Source organism: Esox lucius, chromosome 15 (genome assembly GCF_011004845.1).
Source record: "Esox lucius isolate fEsoLuc1 chromosome 15, fEsoLuc1.pri, whole genome shotgun sequence".
Taxonomy (NCBI): Eukaryota; Metazoa; Chordata; class Actinopteri; order Esociformes; family Esocidae; genus Esox; species Esox lucius.
In genome coordinates this window covers 14,845,300-14,863,143 of record NC_047583.1, presented here as the reverse complement: position 1 = coordinate 14,863,143, position 17,844 = coordinate 14,845,300, and the positions used below count along the sequence as shown (strand labels likewise).

Below are 17,844 nucleotides of genomic sequence, written 5' to 3'. Positions count from 1 at the left end.
AATACATTGATCTCTTTTATTTTGACATTTTCCAAAAGATCGTGACCCGGAAGTGTTTTTTTTTTTAATGTTGCTCATAAGACATTGATCAAATGAGGTGAGTATCGCATTGCTAGACTTATTTTTTTTTCCTGAAATTATACTAGTTTGTTTATCCTCAATTATGTCTGTGTTATTCTAAATACTTAAATAACCCATAGCCCTTGGTCGTTAGATAGCCAAAGTATTACACACAACTAACCTGCACTAGCTTACAATACCCCTAACCCTGTTCATATTTAACTTTATTATCAACCTAACATTTACCCAACAATCATAATGCTAGAATATTATAAAGCAAATTGTGTCTTCATTCATTTGTTCTACACAGCAACCTAATGTCGCTAATGTTTATAACGTTAGCTTGTTAGCTAGCATAAAGGTAATTGAGGCCAGTGACAATGTAGTGTACTGCGTATGCTGCGTTCTCAGAAATTGAGCAGAATATATTTCAAATCCGTGTTCTCAGAACTATTATGTAATAAGTTCGACTTTTATAACCAAATATATCACATTAAAGGTTAAAGGGCTGAGTATCAAAATCCATTTCAACCAGTATTTCTTAATTGTTTGTTTTTTATGCTGGTACAATCAAAATTACGGTTGTCATGTCAATTTGCGTTCATCCATTTTTAATTTAAATAGAAAGTTAGATGTATGTTATGATCATTTAATTATTACAGAATACCCTACTTTTTAATAACATCTTTAAATATACAGTCACTCTCACTGGTAGAGAAATATTTTATCTCAAAATAAATTAATCCAACAAAAAACATATTATTTATACTAATACAATTGCTTAGAGAAAACAAAATATTTTCTCCAAAGATTGATGACAAAATGATTGGCAATGGTAAGGATTCTTCTGTAAAAAGTCAAAAAGGAAATCTTCATTAACATTCTGTAAACTCTTTTATAAGTATCTCTAAATTTCATCACCTACTACACGCAGACTTATACACAAAGCCCACAAACAGCAACATCAAACCGCAACATCCTACTTTGCTGACAATATGCATCCTTTCCCACTCAAAGTAGTTTACCTTTTAGCCAGTTGTGCAGTGTTAAACAGTCTGATTTTGATACAGATGCTAAGAAAATTATTAATCTCAAATGAGTCTTGAGCTGAGATCAGACCTCCCCCAGAACCTAATCAGACATTACTTATTTTGAATTACATTTGAAACAAAATTGTTACATTAACTGTAGGGAAAGAAATACAGTATTTAATCACATTAATGAGGTAAATAGTATTTCATTATAATAAAATATTATTAAAAAAAACAACAACAATTTATTTCAGGCGAGTGACAAATTAAAGGAAAAACCAACATAAAGTGTCCCATTAAGGTGTTGGGCCAACCCGAGCCATCAGAACTGGTGTAAATTCTACAAGTCCCCAGTACTCTACTGGAGGGATGGAACACCCTTTTTCCAAAAGATATTCTCTCATTTGGTGTTTTGATGATGGTGGTAAAATAGCCTACAGCCTATTAAGTAGAATAGCCTATAGAACAGCTGTTTCAATATGCTTTATAAATGCTTCCCGCCAATGTAATATAGAAATAAAAAAGTTTGTGCTGAATAAGTATGTCTTTTGAAATGCATGGGCTAGAATCAAGCTGTTTTTGATGACTGAGGGAGACTAATCAGAATAAACCTAACCTGGCAATTGGATGCACTGTGGAAAGTGTGATTGTTTAGTCAAATGACAAAACCAAAGACTAACTACTTCTCCATAGGGAGAGGCAAAAATAGGTGGACTGCAGCTGTATTATTAAACTCTGCTCAATGCTACGGTACTATATTTATTTTGAAGACCAGCTTGTTTTCTTGCATGCAAAAGGTAGACAAAGAAGCATGGTATGGGTTAGCTAAGGCGAAGATTTGCTAGCACAATATGTATGATCGGAGCTTGAGTGGAGCCAGCCTGCCTGTCTCACAATCCCCGGCGCGCAGCCTGCAAGCTGGTATGGGCTGTGTGGTGCGAATTTTCCATTTCAAAACAGAACATATATGAGTATCTAGTGCCGCTAATATTATATTTCCTTATCATAGGCTACCTAAATAAGTAAAAATGAACTACAAGTTGTTCATGCATAAACACTGAAGGAATAACACCAGTGTTTAAAGCAATGTACTTTGTCTCTTGTGCTATCTGTGAGCATCTTGTTTTGTCTGTTCCCTGTGTTTTTTCCTGTTTGTTTTTAATCATTGAACCTAAACTGTATGTGTAAACATGTATATACACAGGGCCCAGCTCTCGAAGAGTCCTTGGTCTCAGTCTGTGTTCCTTGTTGAAATAAAGGTTTAATAATAATAAGTTCATGTCAATGTCACCAGTGGTTGAAAAGGTGAGTACAGATCCGAGTTACCAATGGTCGAAACACAAGACCGGGACTAGGGGACTACAACACCGCAACAACCCACTATGGTCATTGGCTGCACTTATTCTGTCTATACAAAATAAATGCTTGAATATTTTAACCCTTAAGAAGGCATATTATTGTCTTAGAAGGCATATTATTTTGCCATATAAATCACTCTGCATGAAAACGGTGTATGTGTGTTTTTATTTTACTAAAGCATTTGCTCACCATTTACTATACTCAATCCATTTCTATCTGATTGCAAAACTAACTTCAAAGTTGTGTGTTTTGTCTGGTATTTGTGTGTTTGTGTGTGTGGTGTAGGGGATGGAGATAGACTACCAACCAGATGACTCAGCGGTCTCCTTGTTTGAAGAAGACTGTATTAATCACATGAAGGACATGAGGTTGGAAGCAGAGGCGGTGGTCAATGATGTGCTATTTGCTGTGGCCAAAATGTTTGTGTCCTCAAATTTGGAAAGTGGCTTAGATGTGGCCTACATTAACGTGGAAACTAGAGAGGGCAACCGCTACTGCCTTGAGCTTAATGAAGCTGGACTAAGGGTGAGAGATATCAACAGTACTTTTTGTTTTCTGTTATTACATTGCATTCTGTTGAGGCCGATATGATTGACTTATCTATTTTATGTTATAGGTGGTTGGATATGCTTTCGACCAGGTGGACGAGAGCTTGAGCACCCAGTACCATGAAACAGTTTATTCGCTGCTGGACACCCTAAGCCCAGATTACAGAAAGGCCTTTGGGAATGCCTTGCTGCAGCGATTGGAGAGGCTGCAGCAAAATGGACAATGAATGACAAAATGTAACTAATGATGTGAGAAATGGGTTGTAGGAACATCTATGTGCCCTCTGAATACAAACATAGCAACTTTCCTTGTCAGGTTATTTACCAGACATCTAGCTATCTGGCTATAAGTATTTAACTACTACTAATACTTCAGTAAGTGAAAGTTTCTCTCCTGGGTTCATCCTGGTTTTTTCTGGGTATCGTATTTGTTATTCGAAGAAAATTGTGACCTTGTGTGTCTTTGACCAGGATTATATTGTCATCATTCGCATTCAGGTTTTGTTGCTTTTGTGAATAACTGTCAAGTTTATTGATAATACAATGTTAGGGTTTAATTACAAACCCATCGATCTAGTGCTACTAGTACTACAAAAACCCTGCTTACTCTGCTTTAGAGGATTGCACCTAATGGTGATTTATTCTCTGCTATCCACTAAAATAATTATGCTTGGTTTCTGTTGTGTATATCAGCAAGTGCATGTCTCATTGAACCACCAAAGAGAGAAGAATTTAGACTTCTCAAAATCCATAAACCACTAACTGATATTTTTAGTCATAAACTGCCTTAACAATGGAACATGGTTTGCACTTTGGTCAGAATCGTAAAGACATCGTAGCGTTGAGGCACCAATATACCCTGGGTTCAATAACAGGAAGTGTCACATCCAGTTGTGACCAGGAGGCTAGTGCATATTGCTCATGCCTAAAGGAGTTGGGGACGGCTGCCTGCAATGCCTTTTCTGGCTCATTGCGATCTATTAAGGCAAGCTTAGTTTGGTCATAGCCAAAGTGGTTTTCCAGTGGTTTGGTCTCCCTGGTTGAGAGGGCAGTGTGAAAAGAAGCTATACAGATTGTCAGGTATGTCTGTGTACATGTCTATCGGAGTCTCCTGAGCCCGTTGCAGAACTACAAATTGGACAGCATGAAATGGGAATCCTTTTTTCCCCCCGGTACTCCGATACAGAAAATATACATATTTGTCATATCATTTGGCTAGAGCAATGAATTCAGGCAAGGTCTTGAGTTCTATTAAAAAAAATTTTTTTTAATGATGTGTCTATCATTAAACCCAGTAAAATAATAAAATCTTCAAAATATTGAGGCAGTTGTTATGTGCTTTTATTTGGTTGAAAGTTTACAAGTTCAGTGAACAGAACAACAACATTATTATATTACCAAAATATTTGTTAAAGAAAATTTACCACTTTCAAATCACTTAACAGTGCGGCCCATGTTCTCACATCTTAGAGACAGGCGCTATGTCCAATCAAGTCCATGGCAAAAAAAGTAAAACATCACATGCCTATACACACACACACAATTGTACATGGAATAGGAAAAATAAGCACCTATCAAAGTTAAGGTACTTATTTGGTGAAACATCCTACTTTTATGCAGTTAATCCTAACATTCCAAAATGCCTGCACTGGATGTTAAAAGTTGTAAAACAACTGAGAAAGCTAATGTAAAACCTACAAAATCAGTAATTAAAACCTTAATTCTTAAAATTATTACATTTTGTATCAAATGCTTATTTTTCACATTAGAATCCCTTTTTAAAAAATAAAATAAAAAATCCTTCAGATCATACTGCATACAACTCAGTTTACAATCTGGACAGGGAACTTAATGCAGAAAAAGTCCTTGGAATTGTCATCTCTTAGTTCCCATTCAACGATCAACTTGATCTAGAATCAGATAGAAACAGATGTAGTGATTGTGTGCAGCAGTACGGAACCTTTTTATCTTTTATACTCAGATGTGAGGCCAGTCTATTTAATCAAGACCACATTGCAGAAATGAAAGTGAGAAAGAGGAACTTTGTTTTCTTTAGCATTCAAAGTAGCATTACAATGTTGTGATTAAAATTGTGAGCTATACTTACAGAGGGGTATTCAGACTTCACTGGAAGCTGATTCACATAGTGATAGCTATGTTCCTTCTGGATTGGGCACTGAATCCCAGACTTGCAGCCGTCTTCAATGGGAATGGGGAATGGAATGGGAACACCAGCAATCAAACCATGGACAACTGCTGTGCTTGTCTTGCTCTCAACCACTAAAAGAAGAATATGAGGGATTAAAAATATATATACACACACATTTTCTTTGAATAACCAAATAATTATTGATCGTACTTACCACTGCTGAATGTCACATTTACACCGTATGACAGTCCTTTATGGAGCTGGCATGGTTGAGTAGGACATGGGTTAATGTCAACAATCACAACCTTACCAACAGCAGACCCTAGAAGGAACAAAACATTACGTTATTACACATTGTCATTTATTATTGTAAAAAATAAAAAAATAAAAGCCTAATTAATAATATCCATAATACATTCGGTTTTGTTACCTAATTATGGTGAAGAATAACAGTCTTTCAACAATTGACCAAACGAAATAAACATTATCATCAAAATGCCAGCACTTGAAGACTTACCGCAATCCACAAATTTCACAGGTTCAGCGCACGTGAGTGCAATCAGAGAGAACAGACATGTAATGTAAACAGCGTGAAAATCCATAGCAGCAATCTGAACCTGAAAGAGTTTACAAAAATATTTTTAAATGCTGAAGTTTCAAAAGCACATTAGAGACCAGAGCCAAAGCCATTCAAAAATGTCAGCAAAAGTAGTCATTCAGTCATATGACTTGTGTGACTAGTGGTAGAATCCAAAAATACATAAGTTCAAGGAATACTTAGAGTCGGATAGTCCTTTAAAATCAAAATGGTACAGTGTAGTCCTGGAGTTAGCAATATCTAATGTAATATATATAATTACCTCAGTTCCTTTCTATATTTTTTAGGTAATTATAATAAACCGATTTGTTTTAAGGAAAGAGACATGTAAGGCGAACAAAGTAACTTTTTGATACATACCTCTTACAATATTCAGATCCAGGTTCACAAACACTGCTTACTTCCTAGTCACAAGAGAATGACGTCTAGTTACAGTAGTCTATGTTCAAGTCCAGTGACTGACGTAGATAGTAACGAATCAGATGTTTATATATTTCAGGATTGGGCGTTTCCTATGACGTTCCGAGACAGACGATTTTTTTTCTAACCAATTGTTTTGTCTTTTGGTTTGACACTGCAGTGACGACTCTCGTTGGGGCGGGTATTTTTATCACCAGTGACTGTTATTGAAGATGTCAGTCGTACTACAGAGAGCAATGTTAAATGCGTTAAAGACAAGAGCGTGGACACTCGCTAGGTATACAACAAGCAATTATATGGCTATGGGAATGAAAAGTAATTGTTTAATATTGTATAGATCACTTTTTCATATGCAGAACGATGTCTTTACAATGCAAAGAGAAGCGTAGCTAACGTATCTAATCCTGCTAGCTAACTGGATATTGCAGTTGCTAACTGTTAATAGCGTTGCATTGGGGGCTATCCCATTATAACTGTGCGGTAAATCTACGTACAGTACGGTAGATGTTTGATTGCTGACGTTGGACATAGTCAACAATGTAAGTTTATTGATAAATTAAGTTACAATTGGGGAGAGCCAGCTGCCATTATCCGCAGAGCCTTTGACCCCTTGCCTGCACCCAAGTAGTTAGTACAGTACCAAGTAGAAAGTATTCTCAGTGTAACGTTACGCCTATAATAGGCCAGTGTTGTACGCATTCATTTGTGCTACCCTTCTGGATGAAGAAATTGTAACAATACATTTAAAGTGAGTTAAGTGAATGTCATGAGCCTTAAGTAATGTGTTTTGTCAAAATACTTGTTTTTATTATAGGGCCTCTTCCCCCATAACGAATGTGGGTCTACCAAAATTGCTGAGATGTCCCCAAAGGTCTCAACTCCCCTATGCCGGTTGCTTACAATTAAGCAGCACATCGGCCCAAGAGATACCAACAGATTCCAGTCCGATTGAAGAGAAAGTATACCTCAGTGAATCATGTGTTAAGGTTAGGACATTTACTCTTTTTAAAATGTACTCTAATGCATAGTAACTTATATTATTTCTATCCCTTTATTTGATGGCTGTAAAATGCTAGTGTATTATTTTTTTGAGTACTCAAATCATAGTTGATGATCAAGTGATACACTATATTAATGGCTGATCTAATCATCCTATCTTCTCTTCAGAGGCTAGGAGAGATCATGGATAAGGGACAGTACCTGAGAATACAGGTGGAAGGGGGGGGCTGCTCTGGGTTCCAATATAAGTTTGTCATTGACAGTACTAGGATGGAGGATGACAGGTAATTAACACTGATTGAATCGTTCAGAACTCATTACAATGAGCTGTTTAACGCTTGATGAATGACATGCAGGAGTAACACAGTTACATTTAGTAGTAACACGATCATTGTTATCTATACAGTACATTGTGTTGCCTGCTGTCTGTCTTTGATTCTTTCTAGTACCTATTTTTTTTTAATCCATTCTAAACTCTTGTTCTCCCTTCTCTTTCTGTTTTAGGGTGTTTGAGCAGGGAGGCGTAGGGGTCATTGTGGACAAAGAAAGCCTGGAGTTTGTGAAAGGCTCTACCCTGGACTACACTCAGGAGCTGATCCGCTCTTCCTTCCAGGTGGTAAAGAACCCCCAGGCAGACCACGGCTGCTCTTGCGGGTCCTCTTTCTCAGTCAAGTTATGAGACTTTTGACCTGAGATGGCAGCTCTCATCCCCTAATTCCTTCCAACCCTCCCACCTCACCAATTCATAGTGTAGACATTTCATTTGAAATTATATATTCATAAACCATTCTGTTCATGGGTGCATACATTATTCCATAATTTACTGAATATCTTCTTAGCAACTCTGCGACTAACAATGTTGAGGAGGTGGTATAACTTTAGGGAAAGTATGATTGGTTACAAATCGAAACAAAGTGGATGAGAATCGGAGATGTGCTTGGATGTTTTCTGTGTTAAAGTTATCTAATTTATGAAAAACTCTGTTGTCAAATGGATTAACTATATATTTATACTGAAGGAAGATTATGCTTTGGAGTTGTTTGAATGTGCAGTATCCTGTATATCTATATTTGTCTGTATATATGTAGGTAATTTCTCTAAGAATTAAAGTGTCAAGGACAGTACGTGTATTTGTCTTAATTTGATTAAAATGTATACAGGTCAAACATGTTTGAACTAGTCTTACTTCCGTAAGTAAATTAACTTTTGAAGCACTGGTCCATTATGTATTTTCATAGGCTATGAAGCATTCACAACATATATGTACAACATATGTAATGGTTTTCCACTGTTTACAACATATCGTATTGGCACTTTTGAAGAATTATATTTCTTCTAAAACATGCTGAAAAATAACATCGGTCTCCAGACCTTATTACCTTTCAACATGGCAAAACCAATTGTATTTGTTGTTGGACACTGGGTTGGACTTTGCATTCCAAAACACCTTGATAATCAACTGATGTCACAAGGTCTTGCACACATTCAAGTCCCCTGATACCAGGTGTACCCAGAGACTAATTGATTGTAGACATTGTATTGCTTTCAAGGTTTGGGGTCAATTCTATTTCAATTCCAGTCAGTGTAGGAAGTCACTGAAATACACATTTGACCTCATGCTAAACGTAGAAAGCGTGAATCTCTCAAAAACCCACCTCAACAACAAGATGTCTGCTGAACACCTGGAGGAAAAGTTCAGCAGACCTGCTTATGCATGTTTTTGCTTTTTGACATTACAGATCAATTATGCATTTACTGCCCACCAAATTAACCATTTCATAAAAATTATACATTGCCTATATATGGCCTTTTAATTGCCCTGCTGTCTCTGGAACTGGGACAATAAACCAGACATAATTTATACGTCTTCTATGGAACAAATTATCATTATCGCATCAATTGATGCAAATTATTGCAATATAGATTTTTGTCTGTATCATCCAGCTCTAACTGGGGGGCTTGTATGACACAAATTGACATTCAGGTGTTTTAAAAGTCAAATGTTAAAACTTGTGGCAAATAACTGGGTCTTCATTAAATGCTATTTTTCTTCAATCGCTATGAGAGATCTGGGTCCAGATTTGAATCAGAAATATATTTACAATTGTGAAAACATTTGACTGACAGCTCTGCTTAATCACTGAAGAAGTCGAGCATTTTTCTGCAGACTGGTAGGCCAAATTGCCATTAGAACGGTACAGCAAGCTCAAATATGGCTACAGTGTGTTTCCTTCACTGAAAAATAGGTTTCCACTGGTTTATTTACCAAGGGCTGTGCAACCAATTACTACGGGGTGTTTATAATTGTCTTTTGTTTATACTTTCTAAATAAAACACTGAAACTTCAGTAAAAAGAAATTCATTGTTTCTGCAATGTTCGAAATCCAAAAGCTTTTTCATATATATTTGAGAAAAGAATAGGTCATTATTTTAGTGCAAGGATGTCTATATATATATATATACATATATATATAATTTCTTTTCTGCAACCAATTGAATTAGGACCTTTCTGATTACATCATAGTCACGTAATGAAGAAAGAACAACTACTGTGTGAAGTGTATAGCCAGTCAATAGCAGATAGGGCTATCAAACAGCAATCAGATAACAACTATCAATAAGGTATTAGCATTTCAAAATGTCTCTTTGTTTTGGAACACTAAAATGTTAGTGAATGATTGATTAACAAGTGAATAGGTGTATTTAGTGTAGTCTATCATCCCAACATAGTTAGAATTTTGTGGCTCATCAATCCTTCACATTCCACAGCTTAGCTCACTTGTATTGTTTGGTTGTAGGTTGAGTTAGTATCCCATGCCTGATGAATAACTTAGGTTGTTTTCAATACATCTTTTTTTATTATTAAAATTTGATTTAAGAAACATTTCACAAAAAAATATACAAAATAATACAAATTATATTTACATTGATGTAATGAAAATTAAAATATTCAGTAAACACATTTAATATGTATAGAATTGTCATAAAACAAGAGGGAAAACATTTATTAGTATATACTTAAAATATTCCAGTTGGGCAATATCATATCTGGCTACGAGAAACATAAACCTATACCCTTGTAAAAATAGCCACTTCCTTTTAAACATATTTAATAAGGTTGCATCATAGCAGCACACTGAAAAGTGATCAAAGGAGAAATGCAACAGTGCATTGAAACATAAAGTCTAAGCATTTTCCCTTTTGTTTTCTGAGGAGTTTGGTTGGACATGAAAATCATGGATTGTCTGTCAAAAAGCCATGCACTCCAACTGCACACATACACAAAACCTCAAACAGGTCTACACACAACATGTTATAGAGGGTTACTGCACAAAGCTAACAGATCGCTACATTTTCAACATGGTCACACACTGCTGGGGGTTTGAGGTTCAACCAGTGGACAACACAGTCACATACACAATTGATCAGGGTAACACAGTGACCAGGTCGGGTTGGGTGTACAGTGCATAGTATGCTTTGGCATGCTGACATCCAGAACATAACTGCAGATGTTACATTCAGGAGGAAGGCCACAGGAGTTTAAATTATTAGTAAAAAAAAATGTATTAGTCAAAAGGAAGAAAACAACAATGAAATTATAAGAAACAAACATAAAAACCACTCCAAACCTCATCAGTCACTCGAAATGTAGATTAAGGCTAAGTTAGTTTGCTACACATCTTTAAAAATTGCATTTTCTCATTCCAATTGGCAACACACTGCCATTTAGAACACTGACACAAAAACACTCATACTAAACATAAAGTATCCTCCGTCAAAATCATGGGCAGATAATATGAAAGGATGTGATGTGTTGAAGGGATATTTTGGAACAGTAGCAACTTAACGTTTTCCACCTCGTAGGAAAACAATCAAGAACGATGCCATATTGAAAGAGAGGCTCACGCAGATGGTTGACCCTACTCTGTAGTGTTGAGGCAGTGAATCATGGTAACTAGCTGCCAGGTGTGTTATCCATTTTGACATGCAGTAGTCCCACAGTGGGTTCTTCTTACTGAGTAGCCATGCTGGGAAAAGCCCATGCTGTCCTCTGGACTGGACTCAGTGGTGGATGGATAATGAGTAACTCCAGATGTTCTCAGTGAAGGGCATGGACGCACCTCCAGACAAAAAGGCTGCAGAGGAGACAGGGAATGCTTAATAATGGTTCATAACAGTAAGCTGTTTCAGACAACACAATGTTTCAGGCAACATAATGTTTCAGACAACACAATGTCAGACAACACAATGTTTCAGACAACACAATGTCAGACAACACAATGTTTCAGACAACAAAATGTTTCAGACAACACCATTTTTCAGTCAACACAATTGTTTCAAACAACACAATGTCAGACAACACAATGTTTCAGACAACACAATGTCAGACAACACAATGTTTCAGATAACACAATGTCAGACAACACAATGTTTCAGACAACAAAATGTTTCAGACAACACAATTTTTCAGTCAACACAATTGTTTCAGTCAACACAATGTTTCAGACAACACAATGTTTATTTGTCAACTGCTGCAATGGACATAAAACTTAAAAATTGAGAAATACTTCAAACACTGCACTAATGCAAACTGAAGTCATACCTTCTATCGTCACCGCCAGCACTAATGACAAAGCGATCCCCGCTTGTGAAGCGAATATTTGTCAAGTGGGCTGAGTGGCCCAGAAAGCGTTTGTGTTTGGCCTGCAAGGAACAAGCGGTTTGTTAGCAAAATGTCCTCAACAAAATGGCAGTTGGATTGAATTTAGTCAGAGAACAGATGCATAGGATAGGTGGCAATGCAGTCCTAACATCATGGTCATTTAAATGCACATTAATATCCCAGTGACACATGAATGATAGACATGAAACCATAAACATCAAGTCAAAGTTGAATCAATAGATGAATATTAGAGTAAATACCAGGGGGTGAGTACTGTGAAACACTATCATTCCACTCTTATGGTAGATTATCGACATTGTGTAACACCTACACATGTGTAACACCTTTAAGATGACGTGAGGCTGAATACCAACAATTAAGAAGTACGCATTTACTTTAAGTTGTCTGCCCCTGAGTGATGATATAGGCTAGAATGATATTGCAAACATGTATATCATGTAATTGAAATGTAACTGAGCTCACTGTTCTATATCAGAAATATACACTCACCTAAAGGATTATTAGGAACACCATACTAATACAGTGTTTGACCCCATTTCGTCTTCAGAACTGCCTTAAATCTACGTGGCATTGATTCAACAAGGTACTGAAAGCATTCTTTAGAAATGTTGGCCCATATTGATAGGATAGCATCTTGCAGTTGATGGAGATTTGTGGGATGCACATCCAGGGCACGAAGCTCCCGTTCCACCACATCTCAAAGATGCTCTATTGGGTTGAGATCTAGTGACTGTGGGGGCCATTTCAGTACAGTGAACTCGTTGTCATGTACAAGAAACCAATTTGAAATGATTCGAGCTTTGTGACATGGTGCATTATCCTGCTGGAAGTAGCCATCAGAGGATGGGTACATGGTGGTCATAAAGGGATGGACATGGTCAGAAACAATGCTCAGGTAGGCCGTGGCATTTAAACGATGCCCAATTGGCACTAAGGGGCCTAAAGTGTGCCAAGAAAACATCCCCCACACCATTACACCACCACCACCAGCATGCACAGTGGTAACAATGCATGATGGATCCATGTTCTCATTCTGTTTACGCCAAATTCTGACTCTACCATCTGAATGTTTCAACAGAAATCGAAACTCATCAGACCAGGTAACATTCTTCCAGTCTTCAACTTCAAATGTTGGTGAGCTCGTGCAAATTGTAGCCTCTTTTTCCTATTTGTAGTGGAGATGAGTGGTACCCGGTGGGGTCTTCTGCTGTTGTAGCCCATCCGCCTCAAGGTTGTGCGTGTTGTGGCTTCACAAATGCTTTGCTGCACACCTCGGTTGTAACAAGTGGTTATTTCAGTCAAATTTGCTCTTCTATCAGCTTGAATCAGTCAGCCCATTCTCCTCTGACCTCTAGCATCAACAAGGCATTTTCGCCCACATGACTGCCGCATACTGGATGTTTTTCCCTTTTCACACCATTCTTTGTAAACCCTAGAAATGGTTGTGCGTGAAAATCCCAGTAACTGAGCAGATTGTGAAATACTCAAACCGGCCTGTCTGGCACCAACAACCATGCCACGCTAAAAATTGCTTAAATCACCTTTCTTTCCCATTCTGACATTCAGTTTGGAGTTCAGGAGATTGTTTTGACCAGGACCACACCCTTAAATGCATTGAAGCAACTGCCATGTGATTGGTTGATTAGATAATTGCATTAATGAGAAATTGAACAGGTGTTCCTAATAATCCTTTAGGTGAGTGTATAATTGAGTAAGTAATTAGCGTGGATTAATTATTTACTTTCATTAAACAGACTAAAGCATTAAAAAACACAGATTATACTTACAAACTTCTCCGGGCATGGAAAATCAAACAGCTTTACCATTCCAAAGTCATCGCCCGTGACAATGTTTAGACCAGAGTGGGACACACAGGCACAGGTGACGTCGGCCTTGTCAGCGTTACGGGACCAGATCCCAACTACCTCGTCCCCCAGGACACTGACAGGTGACACATCAACACAACAGTTAGCCATGAAGGAACCCCCTTCTGACCAACCAGCTTGGACTCCTACGGTCCCAACATAACACACTCTCACCTTGTCCACGAGGCCCAGGTGATCCTGTCTATGACTGACTGTTCAGTGACCTGCTTTCCTGATGGCACCTCATACACCAGCCGCTTGTAAGCACCAGTGGATATCTGTTTGGGTAATAGCATAATAAGAACGCAGGTGGAATACCCGATATTGGTGAGTAAATATGCATTTACATGAACAACTAGGGATATGCAGAGCTTGTGTTTCTACCTGAACATGACAGCTGTCAGCAGAAAAGTCCATCTGCATGACAAAGCTGGGGATGTCCCGGCAGCAGTTAATGCGGTTGAGTTGTGGTCCAAGGGTCAGGTCGTAGAAGTCAACCGCACTCTCACTGGAGCCCACTGCCAAGTAGCGGGAATCTGGACTGAACCTGAGGAGGCAACATGTTCGGGTCAAAATGTAGTCCTCTGATACTAATTACAACGCATGAAAGAACATGATGTACACTTCTGTCTGTGAAATGGGTGTTCCCTAATGGTAAGCTCTGGGAGATTGCTAAAGGGATTCGTCCACCTGATGTCTTGGATGGGGGAGCGCTGATCTCTCTTCTTGCCCCAGATCTTGAGGGAGGTGACCAGCAAGATAATGAATTCTCCGTTCTTCATTCCAATGGCAACCATGTCCCCTTCAGGGCTGTAAGCCACCGTACGCGCTGGGTGTCCCAGGTTGACCTTGTTTAGCATCTTCTATTAACCCAAAACAATGAACACAAGTTATCATGCTGCCTCGTATAAGTAAAATCAACCCAATACATCTGGAGGAGAGACGGCATCCATTCAGTCAGCACTTAACTAGCTGGCTAACAAGCCATACCAAAGGGTTAACTGGTTGCCCAACCAGATGCAGTAAAGAGTTGACTTTGACATAGTTTAGATCCTCCTGACCTTTTCTTGGATGTCCCACAGCCTCACAGTGCCATCCTCTGCAGCAGACAGGAACATGTCGCGGGTCGGATGAGCGGCCACGCCCCAGATTGGTCCATCCATGTGGCCGTTAACCAGGATGTTGCACACAGCGTTCTTCTCCCCCACTTCAATGATCTCCGCATTCCGGGTTCCCACAAGGATTTTACCCTATGAGAACCACAGATGAAAAATGTAAAGGAGGAATAGCGATGGTCTGTACCCCTATTCTGTCCGCCCAGTGGGGGGAGTGTCCTACCTTTCCCCTGCAGACGGAGCGTACACAGTCTATAATCTGCCCTGTCTCCAGCCGGAAGGCTCTGCATCGCTTCAGCTCCTGGTCCCACAACTTCAAAGCACCTCCTTCCTTCGATCTGTACCGGGGTTCCAAACACAGAACCAGTTCTGACTACTGAAGACCGACATCTGACTTTCCACTCTTAAGTTCCCTAATCTCAGCCCTAAATGTATGTTGATGTAAGAAAGCATTAAGTAGCAGATGAATGAACTGGGCTGATTGGGTTAACAGGACTAACAGTAGAGGTAACTGGTGCAGTGAGGAAGGGAGAGCAGCTGTACTCACGGTCTTTCCTTGCCTCCCGTCACAATGAGGCCATCTCTTAGTGTGGTGTACATGGTGAACACAGGCCCAGTGTGGGCCTTGGCCACTATTCTCACTAGAATGTGCTCTTTCCAAACACACACATCCCCACTAATGGTACCTGTAAATGTCAAGTTATTCTGAAACAAAAAAACAAACCTGCACTAATCTAGTGACCTAAGAGGGCAGAGAACCATTGCACAGACAACCAAGCATTACAACAATCAATGACACTGCATGTTGTATTCCGTTTTCACACGTATGATCTTAGTTAACTGTAGTTGAGTATATACAGTACACAGTTTATGTATGTGATTATTACATGTATCATAAATACCATCCATCCCACTGTTGTCATATCGTTCAAATAAAAGGATGGTCCATGTGTTTATTCAGAAGATAGGTGAGTATAGTATTGATATGTCTTAATAATAAACACGTCAAACATCAAGTACATTCTGAAGAAATTGATTTAACAATGAAGTTGCATATGCAGTTAAGTGCAATGTTTGACTGGGTATGATATCACGCACGTAACACGGAGAGAAGTGACTGGACTTACAGCTCCAAATGCCACAGACAGCATGGTCTGCATGCGGGCGTCCTCAATGCAACTCATCATCCCCTTCTTGCTCAGCAAAGCCAAACCCGCCAGTGTCCAGAACCTCACGTGCTTGATTCCCACGGACACAAATTGTGTGTCCGAGTCTGGACGGAACTCCGCCACAAAAATCCGCTGAGTGTGACCTGCTCGGCTGGCCACTTTGGCACCTTGAAGACCACAATGTGTAAAACAGAATCTCTGTAAGCTGCGTGTTCTTCTGCAGCTGGGTGCTAACAGGCGCATCTGGGTCAGGTGAATGGCCTGTGGTGTTTACCTTCCTGCCACTTCCAGATGGTGATGGTGTGTTCTGGATCCAGACCCACAGAGAGCAGCAGCTTCCCAGTGGCACTGAAGCTGACAGAACAGACACCCCGCGAGTGGAAACAGCGCAGCACAGACAGCGTCTGTTTGTTCATGGCGTCCCAGACATGAATGGAAGGCGTCGTGGCTGAGCGAGTGAACAAGTGCAGTGTAAATGTGTGCACGCCGGGTGAAAAGAAGACCTGAACTACATGCCCAACTGGCAAATTCTGAGATAGTGACCCTATGACACAAGGTTCTTAACTCAGGGTCAGAATTGCAAGACAATATAACTAACTAGTTTATAATGGAAAATAGATTTGGATGGTAAATGAATGTCAATAAACCTTAACGGATTATGTACCAATTACTACAGTGTATGGAGCTCAAACAAGAGCTTTAGCATTAGACGTAAGGAAGCAAGTTCGTATGAGGCGCAGTCCTGACTTTCCCTTGTTACCCACTAGATGGCAGTATTTCAATATAATACACAGGTTGTGCAGTACAGGAAGTTTCCTGAATAACTAGCACTCAATCCATCTAATCCATTAAGAGGATAACTGTTATTTCAAACCATCAAAAGAAACAAATGACAACGGTTCCTTAAAAAGATATTACCTGACATATCGCCAGTATCACCTGCATGGAGAAAATATAAAGATAAATGAATAAAAGGAGAACCAATGGCACTAGTACAACTCTGCAACCCTCTTTCACAATCTGAGTGTTAAAACTATTACTGAATATGACAATACTGTATTGTAGTAATTTGCCTTATAAACAGCCATTAAGCACATGGCAGATGTACAAGAAGCTCCCACAATCAGCGTTTGATTCCTTCTTATGAGACAGCATGTGTTTTTGGAAGGTTACTTTGGATTGTGGGCACACAGCCTGCTTGAAAATAGCTCTTTCATTTAACTGTGGGAAGATTGGTATTCCACAGGTTAGCTGCTTCAGACCACAGATAACAGAGGGGGAGGGGTTATCAGTAATCTCCCAGCAGAGCAAACAATTACAGCACATGAGGAAGAAAACAGGAAGTCAATGTCTCACAAACATACCTACTTGGCCAGTTGCCACCACGTTGGGGAACTTGGGGTGTTGATTGATAGTCAGGCACAGAATGTCATCACTATGTTCTACATAGAAGCTTTGGCAGGCTGCAAAGTCACAGCCACACCCAGACAAACATTGACACACACACACACACACACATGTCAACTGAAATCCAGCATGAGTACAGTAAAGGACAATTAACGTATTTATGATCTGGAAACAAGGCATTAAGACTCATTCAACAATTCTGCCCATCACATCTCTCCTCCAGCCCCACCCACCTGTGGTTAGGTTGAGAACGATGCCCACAGAAGCTGTGTGGTAGATGATATCCGCCCCCTCATTCAGGTAGTGGACGTTGTTGCGGCAGTCATTGCCACGGTAACCAAAAACCAGATCCAGCACCAGGTCCTGTAAGAAGAGCCATGAAAGGGTAAGGGTCAAAGGTCATCTCTTTGACAACGGCAGGAAAGGCAGCTTCATTTTGA

At 39.2% G+C, this 17,844-nt stretch overlaps 4 protein-coding genes across 10 annotated transcripts in view; 2 read left to right on the top strand and 2 right to left on the bottom strand.

Annotated features, from left to right (window-relative positions):
• The first annotated feature begins 46 nt into the window (after positions 1–46).
• Positions 47–4,319, top strand: gskip (gsk3b interacting protein). 2 transcript variants are annotated; one of them, XM_010897893.3, is made up of 3 exons: positions 47–97; positions 2,736–2,975; positions 3,067–4,319. In XM_010897893.3, the coding sequence occupies exons 2-3, from the start codon at positions 2,739–2,741 to the stop codon at positions 3,223–3,225; spliced, it is 396 nt and encodes a 131-aa protein (XP_010896195.1). In that variant the 5' UTR covers positions 47–97; positions 2,736–2,738; the 3' UTR covers positions 3,226–4,319. The 2 variants fall into 2 exon arrangements, with proteins under 2 accessions (XP_010896195.1, XP_019910020.1); XM_020054461.3 differs by lacking the exon at positions 47–97 and adding an exon at positions 750–2,476.
• Positions 4,320–4,321: 2 nt separating this feature from the next.
• Positions 4,322–6,125, bottom strand: npc2 (NPC intracellular cholesterol transporter 2). Its single transcript, NM_001303953.1, is given in 5 exon segments — positions 4,322–4,908; positions 5,106–5,278; positions 5,362–5,469; positions 5,665–5,764; positions 6,106–6,125. Coding segments are annotated over 4 exon segments (453 nt in total). The 5' UTR covers positions 5,750–5,764; positions 6,106–6,125; the 3' UTR covers positions 4,322–4,821.
• Positions 6,126–6,326: 201 nt separating this feature from the next.
• Positions 6,327–8,285, top strand: isca2 (iron-sulfur cluster assembly 2). Its single transcript, XM_010897892.4, has 4 exons — positions 6,327–6,442; positions 6,980–7,151; positions 7,333–7,448; positions 7,669–8,285. Exons 1-4 carry the CDS (start codon positions 6,378–6,380, stop codon positions 7,841–7,843), a joined length of 528 nt encoding a protein of 175 aa, XP_010896194.1. The 5' UTR covers positions 6,327–6,377; the 3' UTR covers positions 7,844–8,285.
• A 1,820-nt stretch (positions 8,286–10,105) lies between these two features.
• eml5 (EMAP like 5) overlaps positions 10,106–17,844 on the bottom strand; it is a 45,983-nt gene continuing 38,244 nt past the window's right edge. For 3 of the 6 annotated variants that reach the window (XM_020054447.3, XM_020054448.3, XM_010897890.4), the window contains 14 exons: positions 17,638–17,767; positions 17,362–17,460; positions 16,916–16,936; positions 16,272–16,445; positions 15,956–16,164; positions 15,376–15,533; positions 15,052–15,166; positions 14,775–14,963; positions 14,404–14,576; positions 14,098–14,260; positions 13,888–13,991; positions 13,636–13,789; positions 11,768–11,868; positions 10,106–11,300 (listed from right to left, as the gene is read on the bottom strand). In XM_020054447.3, the coding sequence (XP_019910006.1) occupies positions 11,264–11,300; positions 11,768–11,868; positions 13,636–13,789; positions 13,888–13,991; positions 14,098–14,260; positions 14,404–14,576; positions 14,775–14,963; positions 15,052–15,166; positions 15,376–15,533; positions 15,956–16,164; positions 16,272–16,445; positions 16,916–16,936; positions 17,362–17,460; positions 17,638–17,767 (1,827 nt within the window). In that variant the 3' untranslated portion in view covers positions 10,106–11,263. Of the gene's footprint in view, positions 11,301–11,767; positions 11,869–13,635; positions 13,790–13,887; positions 13,992–14,097; positions 14,261–14,403; positions 14,577–14,774; positions 14,964–15,051; positions 15,553–15,955; positions 16,165–16,271; positions 16,446–16,915; positions 16,937–17,361; positions 17,461–17,637; positions 17,768–17,844 lie in introns of those variants that run through there. The other 3 variants (XR_004576872.1, XM_034297534.1, XM_020054450.3) reach the window with 3 other exon arrangements.